This window comes from Gracilinanus agilis, chromosome 5 (genome assembly GCF_016433145.1).
Source record: "Gracilinanus agilis isolate LMUSP501 chromosome 5, AgileGrace, whole genome shotgun sequence".
Taxonomy (NCBI): Eukaryota; Metazoa; Chordata; class Mammalia; order Didelphimorphia; family Didelphidae; genus Gracilinanus; species Gracilinanus agilis.
Window position 1 is genome coordinate 87,240,406 of NC_058134.1, and position 20,545 is coordinate 87,260,950.

At 38.5% G+C, this 20,545-nt stretch overlaps 1 protein-coding gene across 1 annotated transcript in view; it reads left to right on the plus strand.

Annotated features, from left to right (window-relative positions):
- The first annotated feature begins 201 nt into the window (after nt 1-201).
- PTPRN2 (protein tyrosine phosphatase receptor type N2) overlaps nt 202-20,545 on the plus strand; it is a 1,449,868-nt gene continuing 1,429,524 nt past the window's right edge. The window contains exon 1 of the mRNA XM_044678956.1: nt 202-331. Within this exon, the coding sequence (XP_044534891.1) occupies nt 202-331 (130 nt within the window). The remainder of the gene's footprint in view (nt 332-20,545) is intronic.

The following is a 20,545-nucleotide window of genomic DNA, read 5'->3' on the forward strand; positions in this document are numbered from 1 at the left end:
CCCTTCACAAGTAGGTCCATCTTTTCCTTCCTCCCTCGGTCCGTCGTCGGGCCATCCAGTCCTCGCCTTCCTCTCCAGCCTCCTCTGGTGCCAGGAACAGCCATGGACTGAGCTCCCCGTACCAGAGAGACGTAGTGAGAGAGCGAGTGAAGCGCAGTGAGGAGCCGGGCGCAGCGGGCAGCCTGCTATGGGCCAGTCGTGATGGGGTCCCTGCCACGCTCCCTGGCCCGGGCGCCGCGGCCGCCGCCGCTGCCGCTGCTGCTGCTGCTCCTGTCAGCCTTCGCAGCCGTCGCCGCCGCCGCCCGTGGCCGCTCGCTCCCGGGGAGGTTCGGTGAGTGCGCGCCGGGCGGCCAGCTGGAGGGAGGTTCGGGTGGTGTGTGTGTGTCTGTGTATGTGTGGTGGTGGTGGTGGTGGCGGCGGTGGTGGCAACGGCGGTGGTGGGCGGGTGTTGGGCGAGGTGAGCTGGAGGTGGGAGACCTAGGCTGCAAGGGATGGGGAGGTGCCGGACTGGAGACTGGCAGCTTCTGGAGGAGGAGGAAGAGAAGGAGGAGAAGGAGGAGGAGATTGATATTGAGGCTGCAGCAGCCTTGGCAGCAGCATGGAGTCAGCTGGGCTGTACCTCGCGGAGAGAACTAGGGAGTTACAGGTGCAGCAGGAGTCGGTCAAGGGACAAGGGTCCGAGAGATTGCCAGCTTTGGCTGCGAACCCTGCTCCCTCTTCTCAAATCCCCGCCGAGGTCTTCCTCTTAGAGACTTCTCCCATCCAAAGCCCAGTCTTCCCATTTGACTCAGTTTCCATCTGTGGTCGTATGCCCTCTGTCTCAGTGGTAGCACCGGAAACTCGGCAGTTCCCTCTCTCTTTCCCGACCTTTCCACACACAACCCTCCCTGTCTGTTTCGGGGTCAGCCCTCCAAATTACCTGCACATCTTCTATATAGGTCTCTTCCACTGAGCTCCACCTTTCAAAGCTCAGCTCCTTTCCTGTTAATCCCACCCTTCTCTCTTATCACATACTGCAAAATTAAATCTTTCATCTTATCCTTAGTTCAGTGATCCATCGGAAGGATCCTCTTTCCCACCCCATTCCTACTACAACACCAAAGTCCCTTATTTGTGGGAAGGTGAATGTTTCCTTTTTCCTTTTCTTAGGTATGTATATATTGTGTTTACTGTTTATATTTCTAAATTGTGTGTACTCTTTGTGTGTGTGGGTGCATGAGTGTGTACTGAGGAATGTGTATGCCTTTTAGGGAGAAAGTGCCTGAATGATATTTTCAGTTAATGGATGGAGAGCAGTGGATCTCTGGATTGCCATTTGTCCTCTCCCCTCCATCCTACTCTCCCCTCTCACATCCTAGCCTCATTCTTACACACCCCAAACCTTCACTATCACAAAATGATGCTGAGTGGACACTTTGTTAAAACAAAACCACTCCTATGAGAGGATTCTCACCCAAGGAAGAAAAGCGGGGAAAGGAAAAAGTGAAGGTCTTATTGAGAAGGAAAGGATAATTAAATAGTAAAGCCTTACAGAAAAATTAGTCTTCTCTTTGGAATGCATTTGGTTTGATGGTGACCTTTTCTCTTTTAGCCCAACAACATCCTGCCTTCTGCTACTACTATTCTCCTATATTATTTGTTAAAATGGTTTTAGACCTTTAGAATGAAGCCAGCGTTATTCATAGGTGGTTCACTGGTAAGAAGTATTACAATTTAAATGCTAGCATCCTAAATGAACATGAGCACCTGAGTCTGTATTTGGAAAGGGTTTGAGGGATTTCCCCCCTTCAGAATGGGAGTCAGTATTGTGGAAACCATTATCAACTATTATGAGGAACCTCTTTACTTGAAGGCTAGGAACTCAAAGTATTCTTTTCTACATGGCTGACAAATTCTGACTCCAAAAGATGGTTGTGAAATAGTCTCATGTCCCTCCTGCTTCTTGTTTCCAATTGCTTTACAAACTTCCAAGTCTCAAACAAATGAGGGGTAAAAGGCAGGAGGTAGCTCCTCATATTCTCCCATGAAATGTGGGTCAACACTAAGTCAGGTTTCTGCTGAATTTCTCCACTGCCCTCTCTCCCCTCCTTACATATACTCAGGCCTGGCTACTCTGGCATCAAGTCAGCAGGACTTAAATATCATGAGGGAGATCCCTTTGCTTCATTCACTTTTAGATCAGTCTCAGCCAGAGGCCCTACCATAGAGTAATTTCTTATTGTCCTTCATATTCCAAGATGCTACTGCCAATATCATACACTCAGTTTCAGAGCATCTTAGAGTAGGCCCATAGAGATCATTCTAGTTTAACTGTTTCATTTAAAAAATGAAGAAACCATACACTAGACTGATGCTAGCTCATATCATTCAGCAAATCAGGGACAGAACCAGAGTCAGAACCAAGTTTTCCTGACTTCCAGTCTAAAATCTTTTCCCTTTGCTTAAAGCTGTCTCTTTCCTTAACATCCTCCTCATAATTTGGGCAGCTACTTTCCCCTGTGTTCTCTCCAGGAGCTCCAAAGGGATAATAAAATTTACTTTGGATCTATGTAGAATAAATTGGAATTAATATTAGTAAAAAACTATGAAAATAGGATGTTAATGTTATAGAGTTATACATATACTTTAAATATATAAAGTATCAATATATATTAAAAAATTTTAATGCCTAGAACTGGAGTCTGAGGTAGTTGTCAGAGGGACTAAGATGTTAGGTAATTTGCCTATATCTGAGGCAAGTCTTGAACCATAGTCTTTCTGTATATATGTAATCTGAGTTGTGGGATATATATGTTGCAACTTCAGCTCTTGATTTTAGTGTGCATATGTGGATTATTAGTCTCATTATACAAATGGAGGACTGAGATATTCATATTGACTAAAGACTATGAAATGCCAGTAGTAAAATGAAGAAGGAAAAAAATCAGTGGAGTCTAGGACTCCTTGAAGCTTTTATTGCCCCAAATAGCTATCAAGTATGTGGCTACTGAAAGCTTCTTCCATACTGGGTATAGGTTTGCCATCTCAGATTCATTTTTTTCCTGGCTCTTTTTCTTTGCCTTCTGAGTATGATGGTACCACTAGCATTGTTTAGTAGCATGTAGAAGAAGATGCTTGGTTGTTTTGTGGATTTAGGTAGTCTATGTACTTTCTACCTAGCTTGAAGTACTACCTTGGTAGGGCCTTGACTTACCTGCAGCTAGTTTTCTTCATGTTTTTTGACTTTATTATTTCTCTCTTCCCACTCCTCATATTCATGTATATAACCCATCTGAGGTGAGGGATAACTATGACAATATCTAACACATGTCCTAGGTGGAAGTGGGGATAATCAGTGTATTTGGAATCAGAGTTCCTGGATGTGAATTTTGGTTTCACTACTGAATACCTGTTACCTTGACCTCTGACCTGTGGCAAATCACCATCTCTGTGTGCCTCAATTTCTTCATCTATAAAAAGAAAAGGTGATTGATATGAGCGGCCCAATAAACTTAAAACTCCCTGAGAGCAGATTGTGTTTGAAACATATACCTAGTATAGAAAAAGTTTTCAGTGGACACTAACTTGGAAGTTATTTTGTAGCATTATTTTTTGGGACTAGTACCATGAGATGTTCTCTAAGATTTCTTACAGTTCTAAATCCTATGATGTTTTGGTATCCCTTGAAATATGCCATTTTGTATGGAACATGGCAATATTCCACAGGTAGTTAAATGTCATTTTTTGGCAGATTCAAGTTTTCCAAAACCAAGAAAGGTTGGATAGGACTTTAATGTTATTGTGGAGTAAAGTGCTGATTATAAACTCTGAGTCCTAGAGCTAGAAGGAAACCTGATAGTCATCTAGTTCAACTCGCTGCCCAATAGATGACTCACATCCTTTATTATAAAAAGACTCATTCTTTTTCATGAAGTGCTTCCCCCTACCTTTTTCCATCAGTATTTGATTTATAAGTGTTTCTTTGAAGTGCCAGATATCAGTGATAGCTCTTAGTTCTTTAGTTTGGATGATAATCTTTTGTTATGGAATCTGGTACCTCTAGCTTTCCCCATTGGTTTTCTTACCCATAAGGTTTTGCTGACTACAGAGGAGACCACGACTTCTTGAATGCTTCTTTTTGTCTACATATAGGATGCTCAGATATGACCTTTTAAAAAAATGACTTTGGCTAATGCCTGTAATCAGTTAACCTAATAGATTGCCCTGAGCCTAGGGAACTGCCAGGTTTCTTGTTGGATTTTGTAATATAGGATTAACAATTTCTGACATTAAATTTAGATATGTCTACAAGGAGTGAATTCACTTATCCTGGATACTCAAATTAGAGGTCCATATAGTCTATTGCATATCTTACCTGTGAGACTGAGAATGGCATGTAACCCTTCACATTGCACCTGTGGCACACTGCTGATATTGTTACTCATTTCTTAAACATAGATAGCCACATACAGGTCTACATAGCGATGTCCTAAGACATGAATATACATCATTCTTTTCTCCTTAAAATGAATGCATTGTTTGATTTTTCCTTTCTATTTTATACCTACATGCATGGGTGCAGGCATACACACACACACACACACACACACACACACACACACAATCTGTGTCTTGTTTGACATTGATTAAACCCTTTACAAAACTCCTTATCAAGACAAACCGCCAATGATGTATATGGAGGCTTTAACTCTTCCCCTCTAGCTTAGCTTGATTTTTCTTCTCTTTTATGGCTCTTTGGTATGCAAATTTTATCTTCTTTGAGTTGTTTCCTCATAGAATGAGATAAATCTTCCTCTCCTAAACTGGTATTTTGTAGTCTGTTTACAATGGCTTTTGGTGGCTGTTGGTCAGCTACATGTCCAACTTTTATTTCTTTAATTTTTAGCACTTATTCCTTCCTCTCATCATTTTAACCTCTTCCCTCTGGACATAGTCTAATTTGTCTGTATCTTTTTAATGCCCAAATCTTCTTTAAGGAATATGGTAGCTCACTCTCACCAACCTTCTTATAATAGAATAGACTGGAGTGCACAATTTTATTTTCTATAATATGTTGTTGTTTAGCTTGTTCTCTAAAGACCATTGTCCTGAGCTATTATATTTACATTTGCTTCTGTCCTGCTTATTTTTTGTTCTTTCTTTGCCTCTTCCTCACCTTTGCCACACTATCCCTCTGTCCAAATTGTGTTGGTCCATCTGTGGATTATTTTTCCTTTCTTCTTCATGTCCCTTTGATTATTTCTCTCCTATAATGAATTCACATGGAACCTAGAACCAGGATAGGATGCAATCAGAAGGAAGTCTACTTTGTGTTTTGAATTGGGATTGGATCTTTTCCTGTATCAAAGGAGAAAAAAAAACATCTTTGCTTTTTGCAGTTTTGATCTTGAACTCATTTATAATCTTTGCTTTTGGTCTTGAAAGGAGGTGATGGGGGGAGGGTAAGATAGGGGGAGGAGGGGGAAAAGGAGCAACAAAATAGCTCATTCACATATCTCCAGGTATATGTAAGTGATTCTATTTGCCTCCTATATTTCTCTCCTTTCTTTTCTACTCCACAGAAACCATTCTCCTCAGATAGTGAGTGTTCCCATTCTGAGGGGCAAGGCTAGCTAATTATTGGTTTAAGTGGGAAATTCTGAGCTATGAGGAGGAAGTTTGAGAGTAAAGCCCCTGGCTGTAAAAATCACATATCTCTACTGGGATTTTGTGCTGTTGGTAATCCTCCAGTGATATGTTTAATGTAAGCATATCTATTTGTCCAGGAGCACTTCAGAGGGGTGTGAAGAAAGGAATTAAAAGGCAAAACTAAAATGAAATTGAAGAAGACAAAAAACTCCCAACACAAAACAAAAAACACATCAAGGAAGTATTCTTCATTATATATTTTCTGATATTGAAATTGTTTATAGTAATTATATTGAGCTTGGGTGCCTTTTAATGAATTATTTGGTTTTAATTATTGTAATTGTTATGTATATTTTGATTCTGTTTATTTCACTCTGTGTTGGTACATCCCAATCTCATGTTTTTCTGAATTTGGCTTATTTGACAATTATTATGGTCATTAATTATCATTATCTCTTGGAAGAATGGCTCTTGGCTTTCTCTCTCTATGTATATGTACACACATATATAAAAATTCCCTTTTTTGTCTTAGATATAAAACTTTTATCTGAGATATTTGTTTTTCCCCCAAATAAGCAATTTTTCTATTTTTTGTTGCATTGATTTTGTTCTGGTAAACACGTTTTTAACTTTACATAATCAAAGTTGTCTATTCCCACTGGTTTTTTTAAACAGACCTGAAGCAATAAATGCTTATTTTGGCAACCACTTCACAGAAACATAATTTCTTGTGCATGGATTGAATTTTGTCAGAATCTTGTTTCTTTTCATTGATGACTGCAGGAGTTTTATTTAGGATTTATAAAAGCCAAGGAGGTGTGGGTGAGGAAAGGGGAGAATGGAGTTTCTTTTCTCTTTTTCTATCAATATAATTTGTACCTTAGAAAGCTGCTTTTGTAAATACAGGGTTAGAAGCTCTCCCTGTCCCTTATTTAAAAAAAAACAAAAGCAAAACTTCACTAGCTTTGGATTGTAAACAAGCATTTAAAGTAATTCTTGGCTCTAGGCAGAGGCATATATCCAATACTTTGAAGTCTGTCCCTAGACTTAAAGATAAAATTCTCTATATATGGAGAGAGGCGAAAGTTTGGGAACTGAAGGAACACTAAACGTTTCATTCAGATGCAATAGTAGATGAAGGCAACAAAAATTCAGTTAAATAAGCACCTGTCTTATCTTTTCTGACAAGATGTTCTATTTCCCAGAGAAAGTAAACAGCTGAATTCATGGCAGATAGCCCTTCATGCCACATAAGAACACCTGGCAGTTGTTTTCATATTAGTTTAAATGACCTTCAGAAATATAGGTCCAGCTGGATTTGTTTTTTCATCCTTGCTGATAAGAGGACTTGGAAGCTTGAGAAAATAGACCTTTTCCCTGCTGCTTAGAGACTCTATGGAAACAGTTTTTGAAGGATGGAGAAAATGAGACAAAACAAGATGTATGTTAGGTCTTTGGCCAGCTGTCATTTAAATATTGAAGGCAGGAACTAGAAACAGGTGAGGTTCCTCAGCAACCCTTCCTCCATCATATATTAAAATAACCTTTCTGTTTGCTAATTGTGTTGCTAACCTTTTAGAGAGAAGATGGGGGTAAGGTTAATTGTAGTAGAAGAATGAGAATCCTTGGCATTTCCCCCTTACCGTTAGGTACTGAAGTTTGGAGCTGCACTACTGCATTTATAATAATTACCTTGCTTTGTGTCATTTAAAGAAATAGCTCCTCATTTTCTCCTTGGTCTAAGCTCAGGTGGTAACTTTCTTTTGAGGCTATAAGTAGGGTTTCCCCTTTGATTTTTTCCAGTTCCTGTTTGGAAAGCATGTTAGATGGAGAGTCCATCTTTGGAGCTACTGGTTGTGAGATGCTATGAAAAATGTGTTCTTTAGGGTGAAAATATTCTATAATGAATAGCACTATCTCTCTTAACTCTAACGTGCAGTGCTGTCACTCCCTGTTTCTTTTGGCTGAGGTGGATGGATTGTGTGTTTCATTAGAATCTCCTACCTAGAAGCATCAAGTCTCCAGTCTTAAAATCAATCTATCATGCTGTACAGGGTTGATTTTCTTTGGGGAATACCCTGGGCATAGAAAAGTACTCCTTGCTTGGTTGGCACATCGCAGGAAGAGTTGAATGTGCCCTTTGGCACCTGGGTCAGTTGTTGCTTTATTTTCCCCAACTTGTGTTTTTCAACCCCATATGCTCCTTTGTGTCATTTAGTTTCGTTCTATGAGACAATTTTGATATTTGGAAGTTGATGGATTGTTATCATACCCTGGAATGGCACCTTGAGTCTTCCTTGGCTGGCCAAGAATAAAAATGCCATCAGGGGAACTTAATATTTGATATGGCTTGTAAAAGCACTCACCATTCAGAGTGTTTGAAGAGTTTTTGTCAGCTCTTTATGAGGTAATGCATACACCAGAGAGACCAAACCAGACCATAATTTGAGGTTTGCCATAACAAAAAGCCCATTTCAGACGAGATGGAAGGGGAAGGGATGGATCATTTTGATAAGAAAGGTTTAAGTAGAGGTTTGGTTTCAGCTTGTCACAGTGACAAATAGGGAGAGGGATGGCTCATTTCAAGTTTAGGTTGTCCTTTTCTGGAACTGACTGGTAGAAGGCTATAAAATGAGGGGTGGGGTGGGAAATGGTGGGGAGGAAGAAATTAGGTTTTCTATTATGTGATGTTGGAGCCACTATGAGTGTATATTTTTTCCTAAGTCCATTTAGGTCCCTAAGAGCAATGTCTTATATTCCAGTACAAAAGATGACATTGCTAATGGCTTGTTTTGTGGAAAAAGCCTTCAGAAGGCAGACTGCCCTCCTTCCTAAAGGGCAAAAATAGTTTCTTTTAATGGGGAAAATCAGTTCTGGTTCTAAGACTGAAATATGCTCAGCTTCTAAGTGTATGGGGAATTTTTTTTAAAAACCATGAAGAATTGGTAAACTAGGATAGGAAGATTTTCCTCTTTGGAGCAGTGGCTTAAATTCGGTCCAAAGGAATTATCCCAATAGCAGGACATGAAGGCAATTTAATGGTGTGCATGCAGTAAGAGCATTACACCTATATCGGTACCAAATCCTATCCCTTGGTTAAAGGTACATTTCTCTCAGGTAGCTAAGCGATGGAATGGATAGAGCTCCAGAGCTGAGAAATCCTGTGTTCAAATCTAGCTTTAGATACCTACTAGTTATGCCAACCTGAGCAAGTTGCTTAATATCTGTCTGTCTCAGTTTCTTCACCTGTAAAAAGGGGATAATAATAGTACCTATCTCCCAAGTTTATTTTGAGAATCAAATAACATATATCTAAAGTGCATGGTATAGTGCTTGGCATATAGTAGATATTATATAAATGCTAGCTATTATTTTTATATTATCCTTGATTAAAGTTGAGAGCTTTTGGAGGAACTGGGAAAGAAGCCTACTATTATTGGAGGAAAAATTATTCTGAATATTCTAAGTCCCAGCTGAATTGATGACCTAAGCCCTTTGGAAGGGATTGAAATTAGTTTTAAAATTGTTAGTCATCTATATTTCTTAATAAGGATGTTAAAAAAAAGCACATTTAAGCAGGGTGTATTAATGAGAATATAATAATAATGGTGATAATAGATGATAATCCTCCTTGAAATTTATTTAAAACTTTCTATGATGCTAGTTGCTTCTTAATCATTTTTCAAAAGCCAAATGATACACAAATTGCTTATAAATTTAAGTGAGGAAACTAAAAAAAGGAAGAAAACCTCCATTTCCACAGCATATAATATTGAACTCTAGTGCCTGCAGGTTCCTGAAGAGGCATAAGGTTGGATAGGCTTCTTCACTAGCTGTATGCTTGATCAATGGGAAGGCCCATGGTGGGTCTGAGCAAGCTTCAAGACATTACAGAGAAGGGTTTTTATGAGAGTACTTTCAAAGAAATGTATGAGGAAAAATAGTGATATGTGGATCAGGTGGAATGGAGTTAGAACTGATGAATAGCTCATGTGATGCCATTTGTATTCCTTCAGTATCAGAGGAAAGCAAGGAAAGTTTTCATTGGATGAATTCCCTATGAACTGTTGGGGGAATATAAAGAGTTGCAAATGAAGTACAGGAATTGTTGGGTTGCTGTCTGTGTTATTAGAGAGAAAATTCAGAGTAATAAGATCACAGATCCCCCTCGAATAAACTGTTAAGTAGTTTTTTTCTTTGATTAGGCTGTGTAGAATAGTGTCTAAAGAAACTGCATTGGGGCAAGGAAAATCTGGGTTGGAGACCTGCCCCGGACACATCCTGGCTGTTTCATCCTGGGCATGTTACTTAACTTCTCAGTTCTTTCTTAGTCTAGAAGTTGTAGAGGCGGTACCAGCCCTTATTGGTACAGTGAATTTTTTTCATCCCAGAGTTCCTTGGACCAATGAATTTCCCTATACTTATTTGCCAATGTTCTTAACATCCTATTTCCTAAGATAAATAGAAGCCCCCTCCCCCCCAATTCCTGTAACATGCTGAGGCATTGAGGATTTTTTTAAATCAAGGCTACAAAATAAGCATCAATATATCCCTATCATCTCTTTCCCTAGTAAAGGAAGAGAGGACAGGTTCTCTTTACCCTTCCCCAAATCCTCTGCAAATGCCTTTCACCTCTATTGTTTTCTCTTATACAACATTTCAAATAGTGAAAGATGCCTGCTTACAATTCTGTTGTTCTATAAAAAAAACATTACCTTGGTTTCATAGCTGTCGTCATCATCTTGAGGAAGTTCTAAGTTCTTATTTGCATGGTGCCTGATTAGACAAAGATTACTCAAAATGCGGCCAATTGGTCAGACATTTACTGAATACCCTCTAGAAATGGGCCTGACACTTTATCAATCCATCAGTATTTAATGAGTACTCATTGTGTAAAATCAAAGTGCATGATGCGCATGATCTTTTGGGAACAGAAATGTTTAATGGCACTCTGGAAACTGTTATATGGCACCCCAAAATATAAGTGGAAATAGGGAAAAGTCTGTTTCTATAGGACATGAAGCATCCCAAATAGGGAAATGCTTCCTTCCATTTGCCCAAGTTTTATTTAAGTTTATTGAGCATCTACTATGCCCAAGAAGCTGTCCTGGGTCCTGTAGGTAAGGCACTGTCCTTACCTTGAGGAATTTACAGTCTAGTTGTAGTCTATAATCTGAGAGTATAAATTGAATATAAGTAGAATAAACTAAATGCTGTAGGAATATACAGAAACTGTAGAAGGTCTTGAATGTCAGGTTAATGAGTTTAGATTTTATCCTGCAAGCATCAGGGAGTCATTGAAGATTTTTTGAGGAAGGAATGATATGTAAAAAGTTATGTTTAAATACACTACGATGGCATGATATAGAGAAACTTGCCACAGTATACTATGAGAGTAGAAATAAAAACCTGGACAAGAGTGCTTGCAGTGGGACTAGAAAGTAAGACATAAGTTTGAAAAATAACGCAGAGGAAGTATTGATTAGACTTAGTAATTGATGATGTGGAGAAAAGGAGAAAGGAATTAAGGGTGATGCCAAGTTTTTGAGCATCAGTAATAAGAATAATACATTCAGCCAGGAGTACTAACCCTAAGCTGGGTGCTTTGTGAAATACAAAAATACATTGACCCAGGTCTCAAAGAGCTCATAATTGGGGACACCAGACCTATGCATATTAAGCAATCACAGAACAATTAAGTGTGAGACTGTGATAACAGTTCCAAGTATGGCAGAAATTTAGAAGAGTGAAATGAACATAGGTTATGATAGCCCAAGGAGCCCTTCCTAATAATTTAGTCCTTGAAGGATATGGAGGAGAGGGGAAAAGTAGGACATCTTTTTTGAAGGAATCCTAACACCCCAGAAAGACAACTTGAGGTCGTGTAATTCAATAGACCTTATGCTGTGAGCCTACAAAAAACTTATGATTCCTATGAAAAATGTTAACCATTCTAAATGTGGCAAATGCTCTCTGACAATCCATCCTAGTTTTATACTTATGTTTTATTATAATTTTGGCTGCCCATCTACCCACAGAAATGAATCTTTCATGAAAATGCATCTTCCCAAGGTTCTATGAAATGGAAATGCTGCAGCAATATAAGGATCTAGTAGGTTTGAGGGGAAACAGCAGGAGAAGAGGCTTAGACTCACATAAGAGTGGCATGTGTAGGAGTCAGGGAGGATTGTTACCCCAATGGCATCCACGATTTTGTTTTATTTTAATATTGCAAAACTCTTACCTTCCATTTTATAATCAATATTGTGTACTGGTTCAAAGGCAGAAGAGTGGAAAGGGCTAGGCAATGGGGGTTAAGTGATTTGCCCAGGGTCACAGAGATAGGAAGTGTCCGAGGGCAGATATGAACCCAAGATATCCTGTTTCTAGGTCTGGCTCTCAATCTATTCAGCTACCCAGATGCCCCCAATGCCAACTGTTTTAAACAAAAAAGTATCACAGATGCTCACTGTATTTTCATTGGTGAATGGGATTGAATCATGGTAAGTGGTTGTAAGATCAGTTCCCAATAAAGGGGTTCTTAACTTGGGGTCCATAGACCCCCAAGGACTCTGTTAAAACGCTTCATGGGTTCCATGAACCCTTGGATGGGAAAAATCACAACTTTATTATTACTAACCTTTAGTTTCCTATGTATTTAATTTTATACATTTAGTAATATTTTTTGAGAAGGGGTATATATGCTTTACCAGCTTGCCAATGGGGCTATGATAAAAAATAGTCGAAGAACCCCTGTCCTAGAGACGTTTTGTCCATTTTCTCAATTTTGGTTATATCTGCAGTGACTACAGTTTCTATGAAAAATGAAACCCAACAAATTGATTTCTTCTTAGCAAACTATTCCTTGGAGTAAAAACTGATAGCTAACTCAAGATGATCTAGGCTTTTTAAAGTTACATATTCTGCAAACATGGCAGCTAAGTGATTGTGTAGTGGATAAGAGTACTATGCCTTTAGCCAAGAAGTCTCATCTTCCTGAGTTCAAATCTAGCTTCAGACACTTTCTAGTTGTGTGATCCTGGGCAAGACACTTGACCCTCCTTGCCTCAGTCATTCATCTGTAAAATGAGCTAGTGAAGGAAATGGCAAACCACTCCAGCAGCTTTGCCATGAAAATCCCAAATAAAGCCACAAAGAGTCGGACACAACTAATACGATTGAAGAACAACAAACAATTTTTCAATAAGCTCATTCCAGATCGTGTGTTAACTTCAACAACATAGCTTAAATGCTATTATTTGGAATTTATTTTCTATTCAAAATACCCCTACAAGGTACTGGTTTTGTTTGCAATTTGTTCTTAAGTTACTATCATCAACTTTGTTCTGTGTAGTAGCTACCTGCAAATCACTTATCTGACCAAAAAGTTTTTATCCTACTAAAACTAAATTATTAACTTTCAAATAGCAAGTTGTAGTGGAAAAATTATTAGACTTGGAATCATAGTTGCTTGCCCAGGGCCTAATTAACTTCATGACCATGGACAAATCATGCAGTCTTTTTGAGCTTTACTCTCTTCATCTGTGAAGTTCAGTTCAATTCAATAAATATTTATTCCATGTTACTTGTTACAGTGCTGGGCACTGTAGACAAAACCACCCCAAACTGAAATCATCCCTGCCTTGAAGGAGCAGGCATCTTTCTCTTTTTTTGTCTTGGGGGTGGAGTAGGGAAGAATATAAAGAGATAAAATGTATAGAAACAGCTACCACCCCAATATTTGATGTGAATCTTTTTTTTTAACCCTTACTTTCCATTTTGGAATCAATACTATGTATTGGTTCCAAGGCAGAGGAGTGGTAAAGGATAGGCAAAGGGGGGGAAGTGTTTTGCCCCGGGTACCACAGATAGGAAGTTTCTGAGGCCAAATTTGAATCTAAGTTCTTCCATCTCCAAGCTTGGCTCTCTATCCAATGAGCCACCAAGCTGCCCCTCCTTTGATCTGAATCTTTAAGAGGACATAATTAGAAGTAAGAAGGGGCAGTTTCCAAACAAAGTATAGGGTACTATGTATATCCTGCCATTGCAGTTACCAACACACAAATCAGATAGGGATTAGTTTATATTTTTTGGGTGATTTCCATTTTACTCCATCCATTCCAAATATCTTTTTGTTCATTGCAGTTTTCACATTGACATTTTCCATGTTCAAGGATAACATTTAATTCCTTTTGAAATGTTCTTAGGATGAGAATCTTAATTGATCAGGGTGGCTCTGAAGGCAAAAATGGTGCATACTTAACAGTTTGAAGAGATGGCAAAGAGCCTTCTGGTGCTTGTACTTTAAAAATCATTTCTTTCCCATTTGGGGGGAAAGGGAGAAATAGTTTGACTGAAATGAATGACAGTTCACTGATGCAGTCTATCTCCTGACTGATAATTATTCTTTCATATTTCATTAACACTTGGCTCTCAAATCAAGAACTTGTAAATGAGTTACTTGGGCAAGTTTCAAAGAATAGGGAAAAAACCCATTTCCTAAGAACTTCTAAAGGTCAGACTAGCTTTTCAGAGGAGGTCAGGCAATTTTCATGATGCCAAGACTACTAGGCATATGGGCCTCTGGGTCATTTATGTCAAGTATCCAGACATTTGTGTCTCCCACTTTAAATCTTTGATTTAAATTGGCATTGAAAAATTCAATTGGCATTGAAAAAAAATTCTTGGAATAGTAGAGCTAGAAGGAATGAAAACACACACACACACACACACACACACACATACACACCCCACACACATACAAGTCTAGGACAAATTGTTAGTTACTTAATTTTTAAATATTTATTTTTTAAAATGTGTAGAAGTGTAAAACTCCATCTTCTTTTTATCTTGTGACAGTTGGATTCAAGGTCTCCGTTACTATTGACTAATTATTTGACTCTATGCAAGTCATTTAGATTCTCTGGGTTTTAGTTTCCTTATCTACAAAATGTGGAAGCTGGAACACATAATCATAAAACCACCTCCCTTTTGTATTAGTTCTGCAAACTGATCTCATTGTAATCTTGGAAATGAGAAGATATAGCTATTATTTTTCTCACAATCCAGATAGATTGGAATCAGAGGCTCAGAGATGCTGAGACTTGTCTAAGGCAGAGCCATATTTCAAACCCAGGCCTTTTGGTCCAAAGTTATTTTTAATCAACCGTATGGTTTCCTGTATCATCCATAAGAATCCTTACAGCATTAAAATATTATAATTATTCAAAGTCCTTAACTTATGCCCCCATGAAATCTACCCTATGTAATAAAGACTAAGTATGAAACACAAATGTCTCTGTACTACTCGATAACCAATTTTTGTAGTTATCTTTTGTACTTGTCACTTCAGTTTCTCAGTATATTATCATTCCATCTCCTTTGCCCCCCACTGGTGAGCTAACTCTTGTTGAAATGAATAAAAAAGGTAGAGAGGAAAAATGTGATTTAGCAAAACCAATGAACCTATATATGCCAATATATGCAATATTCAGAGATATTTTCTCATCTCTTCTTCAGAACGAAGCTTGGTCATTATCATTTTACAGTACTGAGTTTCAAGCTTTTTTTGGTGGTTCTTTGCATTTAGATCATAATAATGCTATGTATTGTTTTCCTAGTTCTGCTTACTTTGCTCTGCATTCCTTTGTCTTCCTATCCTCTGATTTCATTGTTTTTCATTTTTTTATGGAACAGAGAGTGATATTCTATTCCATTCATGGTACCCATGTGATAGCAAGAGATAAAGAAGAAGGATCATTGGTGTGTTGGGCTTTTAATTTGTCTTGCTTCCACCTAATTATTATGTTCTAATAGTGAAATTATTTTGTATGGCTATTTAGCTATTACCACTACTGCCAGATTTGAAACACAGGAACAATTCTCCATATATACTTGACTAGATTTTTAAAATACCATTTAACCTTGAGTTTTAGGGGACTATGTGTGCTTCTCTGTCTTGCTAAGACTGTTATTTTATCTGAGGTTGCTACTACTGTGAGGAGGGACAGAAAACCCGTGCCTAGAGTGAGATCAGGAAAGGCTACCCTACCCATAGGGAGGCAGAACCTGAGAAGATCCTTGCAGAAAGCAGGCATCATAAGGCAAAGGGGAGGAGGGAGTGCCTTCCATTTATGGGGGACAGTGTCTACTAAGGCTTGCAGGTAAGGAGATGGGGTGTTAGAATAGCAATTAGGCCACTGTTACCAGATTAGAGAGTATATTCAGAATGGAAAGGAAGATGGAAGATTGGAGTTATTTGGTCTCTTGGACTCAAGTCTTCCTCCTTTCAAATTCATTTTCCATGTAGTTGCCAAAATGATACCCCTAAAGTATGTCTCTGTTACATCTTGTCCCAATAGCTCCTTTAGAATAAAATATAAACTCTCTTGGCATTTTTTCTTCTTGTTGAGTCATTTTAGTCGTTTCTGTTATCCTTTTGAGGTTCTCTTGACAGAGATATTGGAGTGGTTTGCCATTTCCTTCTCTAGCTCATTTTACAAATGAGGAAACTAAAACAAATAAGGTTAAGTGACTTGTCCAGGGTCACACAGCTAGTAAGTATCTGAGGCCAGATTGGAACTTGGAATGATGAGTTTTCCTGACTCCAAGCCTAGCACTCTATCCACTGTTCCTTGTACTTGCCCAAATCAGCAGCCCCTCCTGGCATTTAAAAGCCTCTGAATACTGGCTCCATTTTATCTTTTGAGGCTGCTTGCCTCAACTCATGTTCACTCACTCTCCATTCCTATGTAACTGATCTATTTGCTCTTCTTTTTACAGAAATATTTCATTTCTCATCACACATTTGCATGGACTGTTTCCCATTCCGGGAACACGCTTCCTTGCCACCTCTGACTCTCAGTATCTCTAGCTTCTCTCAAGACCCATCTCAAGCACCACCTCTAACGAAGGCTTTACTGATTCCTCTAGTTCTTAGTGTGACTGCCCCAAATGACTCCCCATTTACTCATCTGGGTACGTGCTGCCCTTCACCCCAATGTAATCCTCTTGAGGATAGGAATTGTTTAATTTTAATCTTGTTATTGCCAGAACCTAGTATGATGCCTGGTAAAGAAACCTTTCCTGATCTTCCTTAATGCTACTGCCTTCCCTGAGTGATTTTCTCCACTTTATACTGAATATATCACATTAATACTTAATCATTTCTACTTTGTCCTCCAGCTCCCATTGTGAGATTTTTGAAGAAATAACTTCTTTTCTTCATTTTTTCTCTGTTTCACCAGTGCCTGGGACAAAAGAGGCACTTAATAAATACCTGTTGATAAATACTTAATAAATTCTGGTTGAATGAATTAGTGTTCTTTGAGGGTGGCATTTCTACTTCTCCATTCACACAAGGAAAAGAAACATTAAGTGGCATGTTTCACTGCATAGGCTTCATGCTGACTCTTTGTATTCATTACCAGTAATTTTAATTCAAACAGTCATCCCCAAAATGCTTGCTTTTTCTCTACATATTCAATTTTCCTGAATGTTCTTTTATAAAACAAGCAGTTAATGGTGTCACCTGCTAGGCTTTTCATCCAACACCTTTCGGTGCTCTGGCAATATGGGTTACATCTTTCATATTCCTTGTTCTTTTTATACATATGTTTCTAGTTTCATTCTCCAAACAAATTATTATGAATCTGTTTAATACCAAGTACAAAAATGGTCCCATCCTTCAGGAAAGCCATCTAAAGACCTTGGCTTTCATCTTCTTATATTGAATTGCAAATTTTGCATTGAAAGGCAAACATTTCAAAGGCTACACCTGCCCCCCCACCACCATGAGGGTGGGGAACCTCACACCTCCCTTTGAAGGAAGAATGAGAACATTTTTGGGAGTCTCTGATATTTTTCCTTGATCATGATTAGTTATTCTCTCACTTGAAATTTTTACAAAAAAAAAAGTGGGATAAGCCTTATTTTATTTTATTGGCCCAGTATCCCTGGAGCAGTCAACAAATGTTTTTTAGGTGCCTATTATGTGCCCAGCACTCTGCTGCCACTTGCAGTTATGAAAGACAAAATCAGTGTTTACCCTCAATGAGCTTACATTCTAAGAGAGAGACGAAGTGTATCTGTATCAGTATTTCTACAAATTCAACTGGGAGAAATGAATGAGTCCATCTGTTTTTTTTTTGTTTGTTTGTTTTTAAAACCCTTACTTTCTGTCTGAGAATCAATACTGTGTATTGGTTCCAAGGCAGAGAGCAAAATGGGCTAGGTAATGGGGATTAAGTGAGTTGCCCAGGGTCACAAAGCTAGGACGTATCTGAAGTCAGATTTGAACCCAGGACCTCCTGTCTCCAGATCTGGCTCTCTACTCACTGAGTTGCCCCTGAATGAGGCAATATTTGTAAAGCACTTGGACCTGGCTCAGAGTGGGTGTTTAATAAATGCTTCTTTCTTTAATGTCACATTCTATATTATCCTAGCCTCAATTTTGAGGAGGTCTTATTTCTTGATGCTTTAAAAAATGATACTGCATTTTATTGCATAATCTTCCATTTTGCAAGTGTTTCCAAATCTTTGTGAGGAGATGAAGCCACCTCCTGTGAACTTATTAGTTTTTAATGCTGCCTAAGAAATAGATGTTTTTCATTAAGCTTGAAAAGAAATCTAGATTGCATAAATGACAAATGTAGCATTTAGAACACAGTGACAAATAGGAGATAATGACTTTCCCTAGTAATAAAAGAATCTGGTTCTTTATACTTATTCTCCCTAAATCAGTTTGTACAACTTTTCCCATATTTCTCTGAATTCCCCATGTCTTTCACTTCTTACTGTATAATACTATATTATTTCATATAAACACCATGGTTTGTCTAGCTTTCCCCCAAGCAATGGGCACTCATTTGGGCTCCACTTTTGTTGCTACTATTAAATGTGCACTCTGGAATATATTTGTGTATAAGGGATCTTTCTGTCTTTGACCCACTTTGGAGTGTATGCGATCAGTAATGGAGTAGTTGGGTCAAAGGGTATGAACAATTATTGATTGATTTTTTTCTTTTATAATTTTAAATTGCTTTCCACAATGGTTGGAAACATTTTATAACTCTGCCAACAGTGTATTAATTTTTGGTCTATGACTTAAAGGGGGATAAATGTATGCCCATTTGTGTATGCCTTTCGTAATGGGTGATAACTTTAAATGTAGGAAAGAATCCTTTCTTTTGGCTCTCTGTGGCTGTTTTTTTTCCACTCCTTCAACTCCTTCCCTGGCCTGTTTCACAAATCAATACCGTGGTAAAATGGGAGATGAAAGGATATGATTTGAAGAAAGAAAAGCTAAGATTACCTAAAATTGCTTATTAGATTCAAAGTAGGGAACAGTGTTGTGTGTATACATACATTTTGTTATGATATAAAAGGATTTCTTCAAGAAGGGGTTCCCTCTTTGAAATCTGCAATCATGAGTTGCTTTCATATTGGTGACTAAATTGAGAGGTTGGACTGTTCCTAGTTCCCGGAGGCACATGTTTCTAGGGAGTGGAAGTCTGAGTAGGTTAGTACATTGGGGTGTCTTGGGCTGCTGAAGATCAGCGTGAAGACCCTGGGCAAATGGTGAGGGTGATGAACCCAAAGGATATATCAGGACTTAAGATGGGAAGGATGGAGATCAAACCTCATCTCTGTTATAATGTTGCTATAGGCTAAAGTGCTGTTGCACACAAGGAAAATTATCATTTTTGAGGTAGAAGAAAAATACATGATAAATTAGCTTATGCCTTTTCCTATTAGTTATTTGATTCCAGGAGAATATGGTTCATTAAATTTTTGATTCTGGAAAGTGTTCTTTTTTTCCAGTTAGGCACAGGAAAGAATGAACATTTTAATTATTGCTAAAGACATTAAAGAAACCAAAGTTTTCCACTGCATCCTGAGCCACCACCAGTTGTCTTGACTTTTTTCTTTCCACTAGACTTCAAGGACTCTGAAGGAGAGTGAGGCTGAGGCTGATGACTTTAGGCAACTCTGTCTCATTTAAATTTAATTTATGTTTGAGTCAAACAACATTACTAGTGATATCATTTTGGTCACCTTCCACTATGAAGGATAACCACCAACCATCACATACCAGATACATATGAGGCATTATGAGTGGTGCTGGGAATTCAGTGATAAAAATGAAAAAGTCATTGCTCTCAAGGAACTTTCATTCCATTGAAGGATTCCAACATGAATACAGATAAGTTCAAAAGATGTACAAAGTAATACTATGTAATTTCAAGTGGGAAAAAGACAATTTGAGGGTGTTTAAGAAAGATCTCAAACTGCCTTCCTCAGTTTTCCTTCCTGTTTAGACCTCTTCAGCAGCTTAGGAATCTGAATATTTTCCCCAATTTGTTGGAATTCAATACAGTTCTGTTAATGGCAACAGAGTGTGCTCTGAAAGAAGTTAAGAATTATTTTCCTTCAAATGGAAGTGAGGATGGAGTCGTTTACATCCATGGAAGACCACCTGTTCAAAGGGACAGAAGTAGTGGGTGGGATGCTGGGTCAGGTTGATATCTAGTAGACAGGTAGGATAGAAGTTGAGTGTGTGAAGAGGCAAGATATAGCAGAAGATTGGAGAAGTTGATGAGGAACTGGTTATGGAGGGCTTTAAATGCCAGGCTGAGGAATTTATATTTTATTCTAGCAAAAAAAACCTCAGGGATTCTCCTCATTCCCTTCCACTAGTCTTTCATGAACAGAATGTCTGACAGTGTATTTTAGGATGGATGTTTGGCATGCAGATGAAGCATCATATTTGTTCAAGGTGTGAAATGGCATTGACTTAGGGAGAGTTAGAATAATAGCCTGATCTTTTGCGTGATCTCATTTTGATAGGCTTTAGGAAACTGAGTAGCTGTAAATGCTGTTAGCTTATGGAGGAGGAGAAAGCTGATGAGAGCAGGAA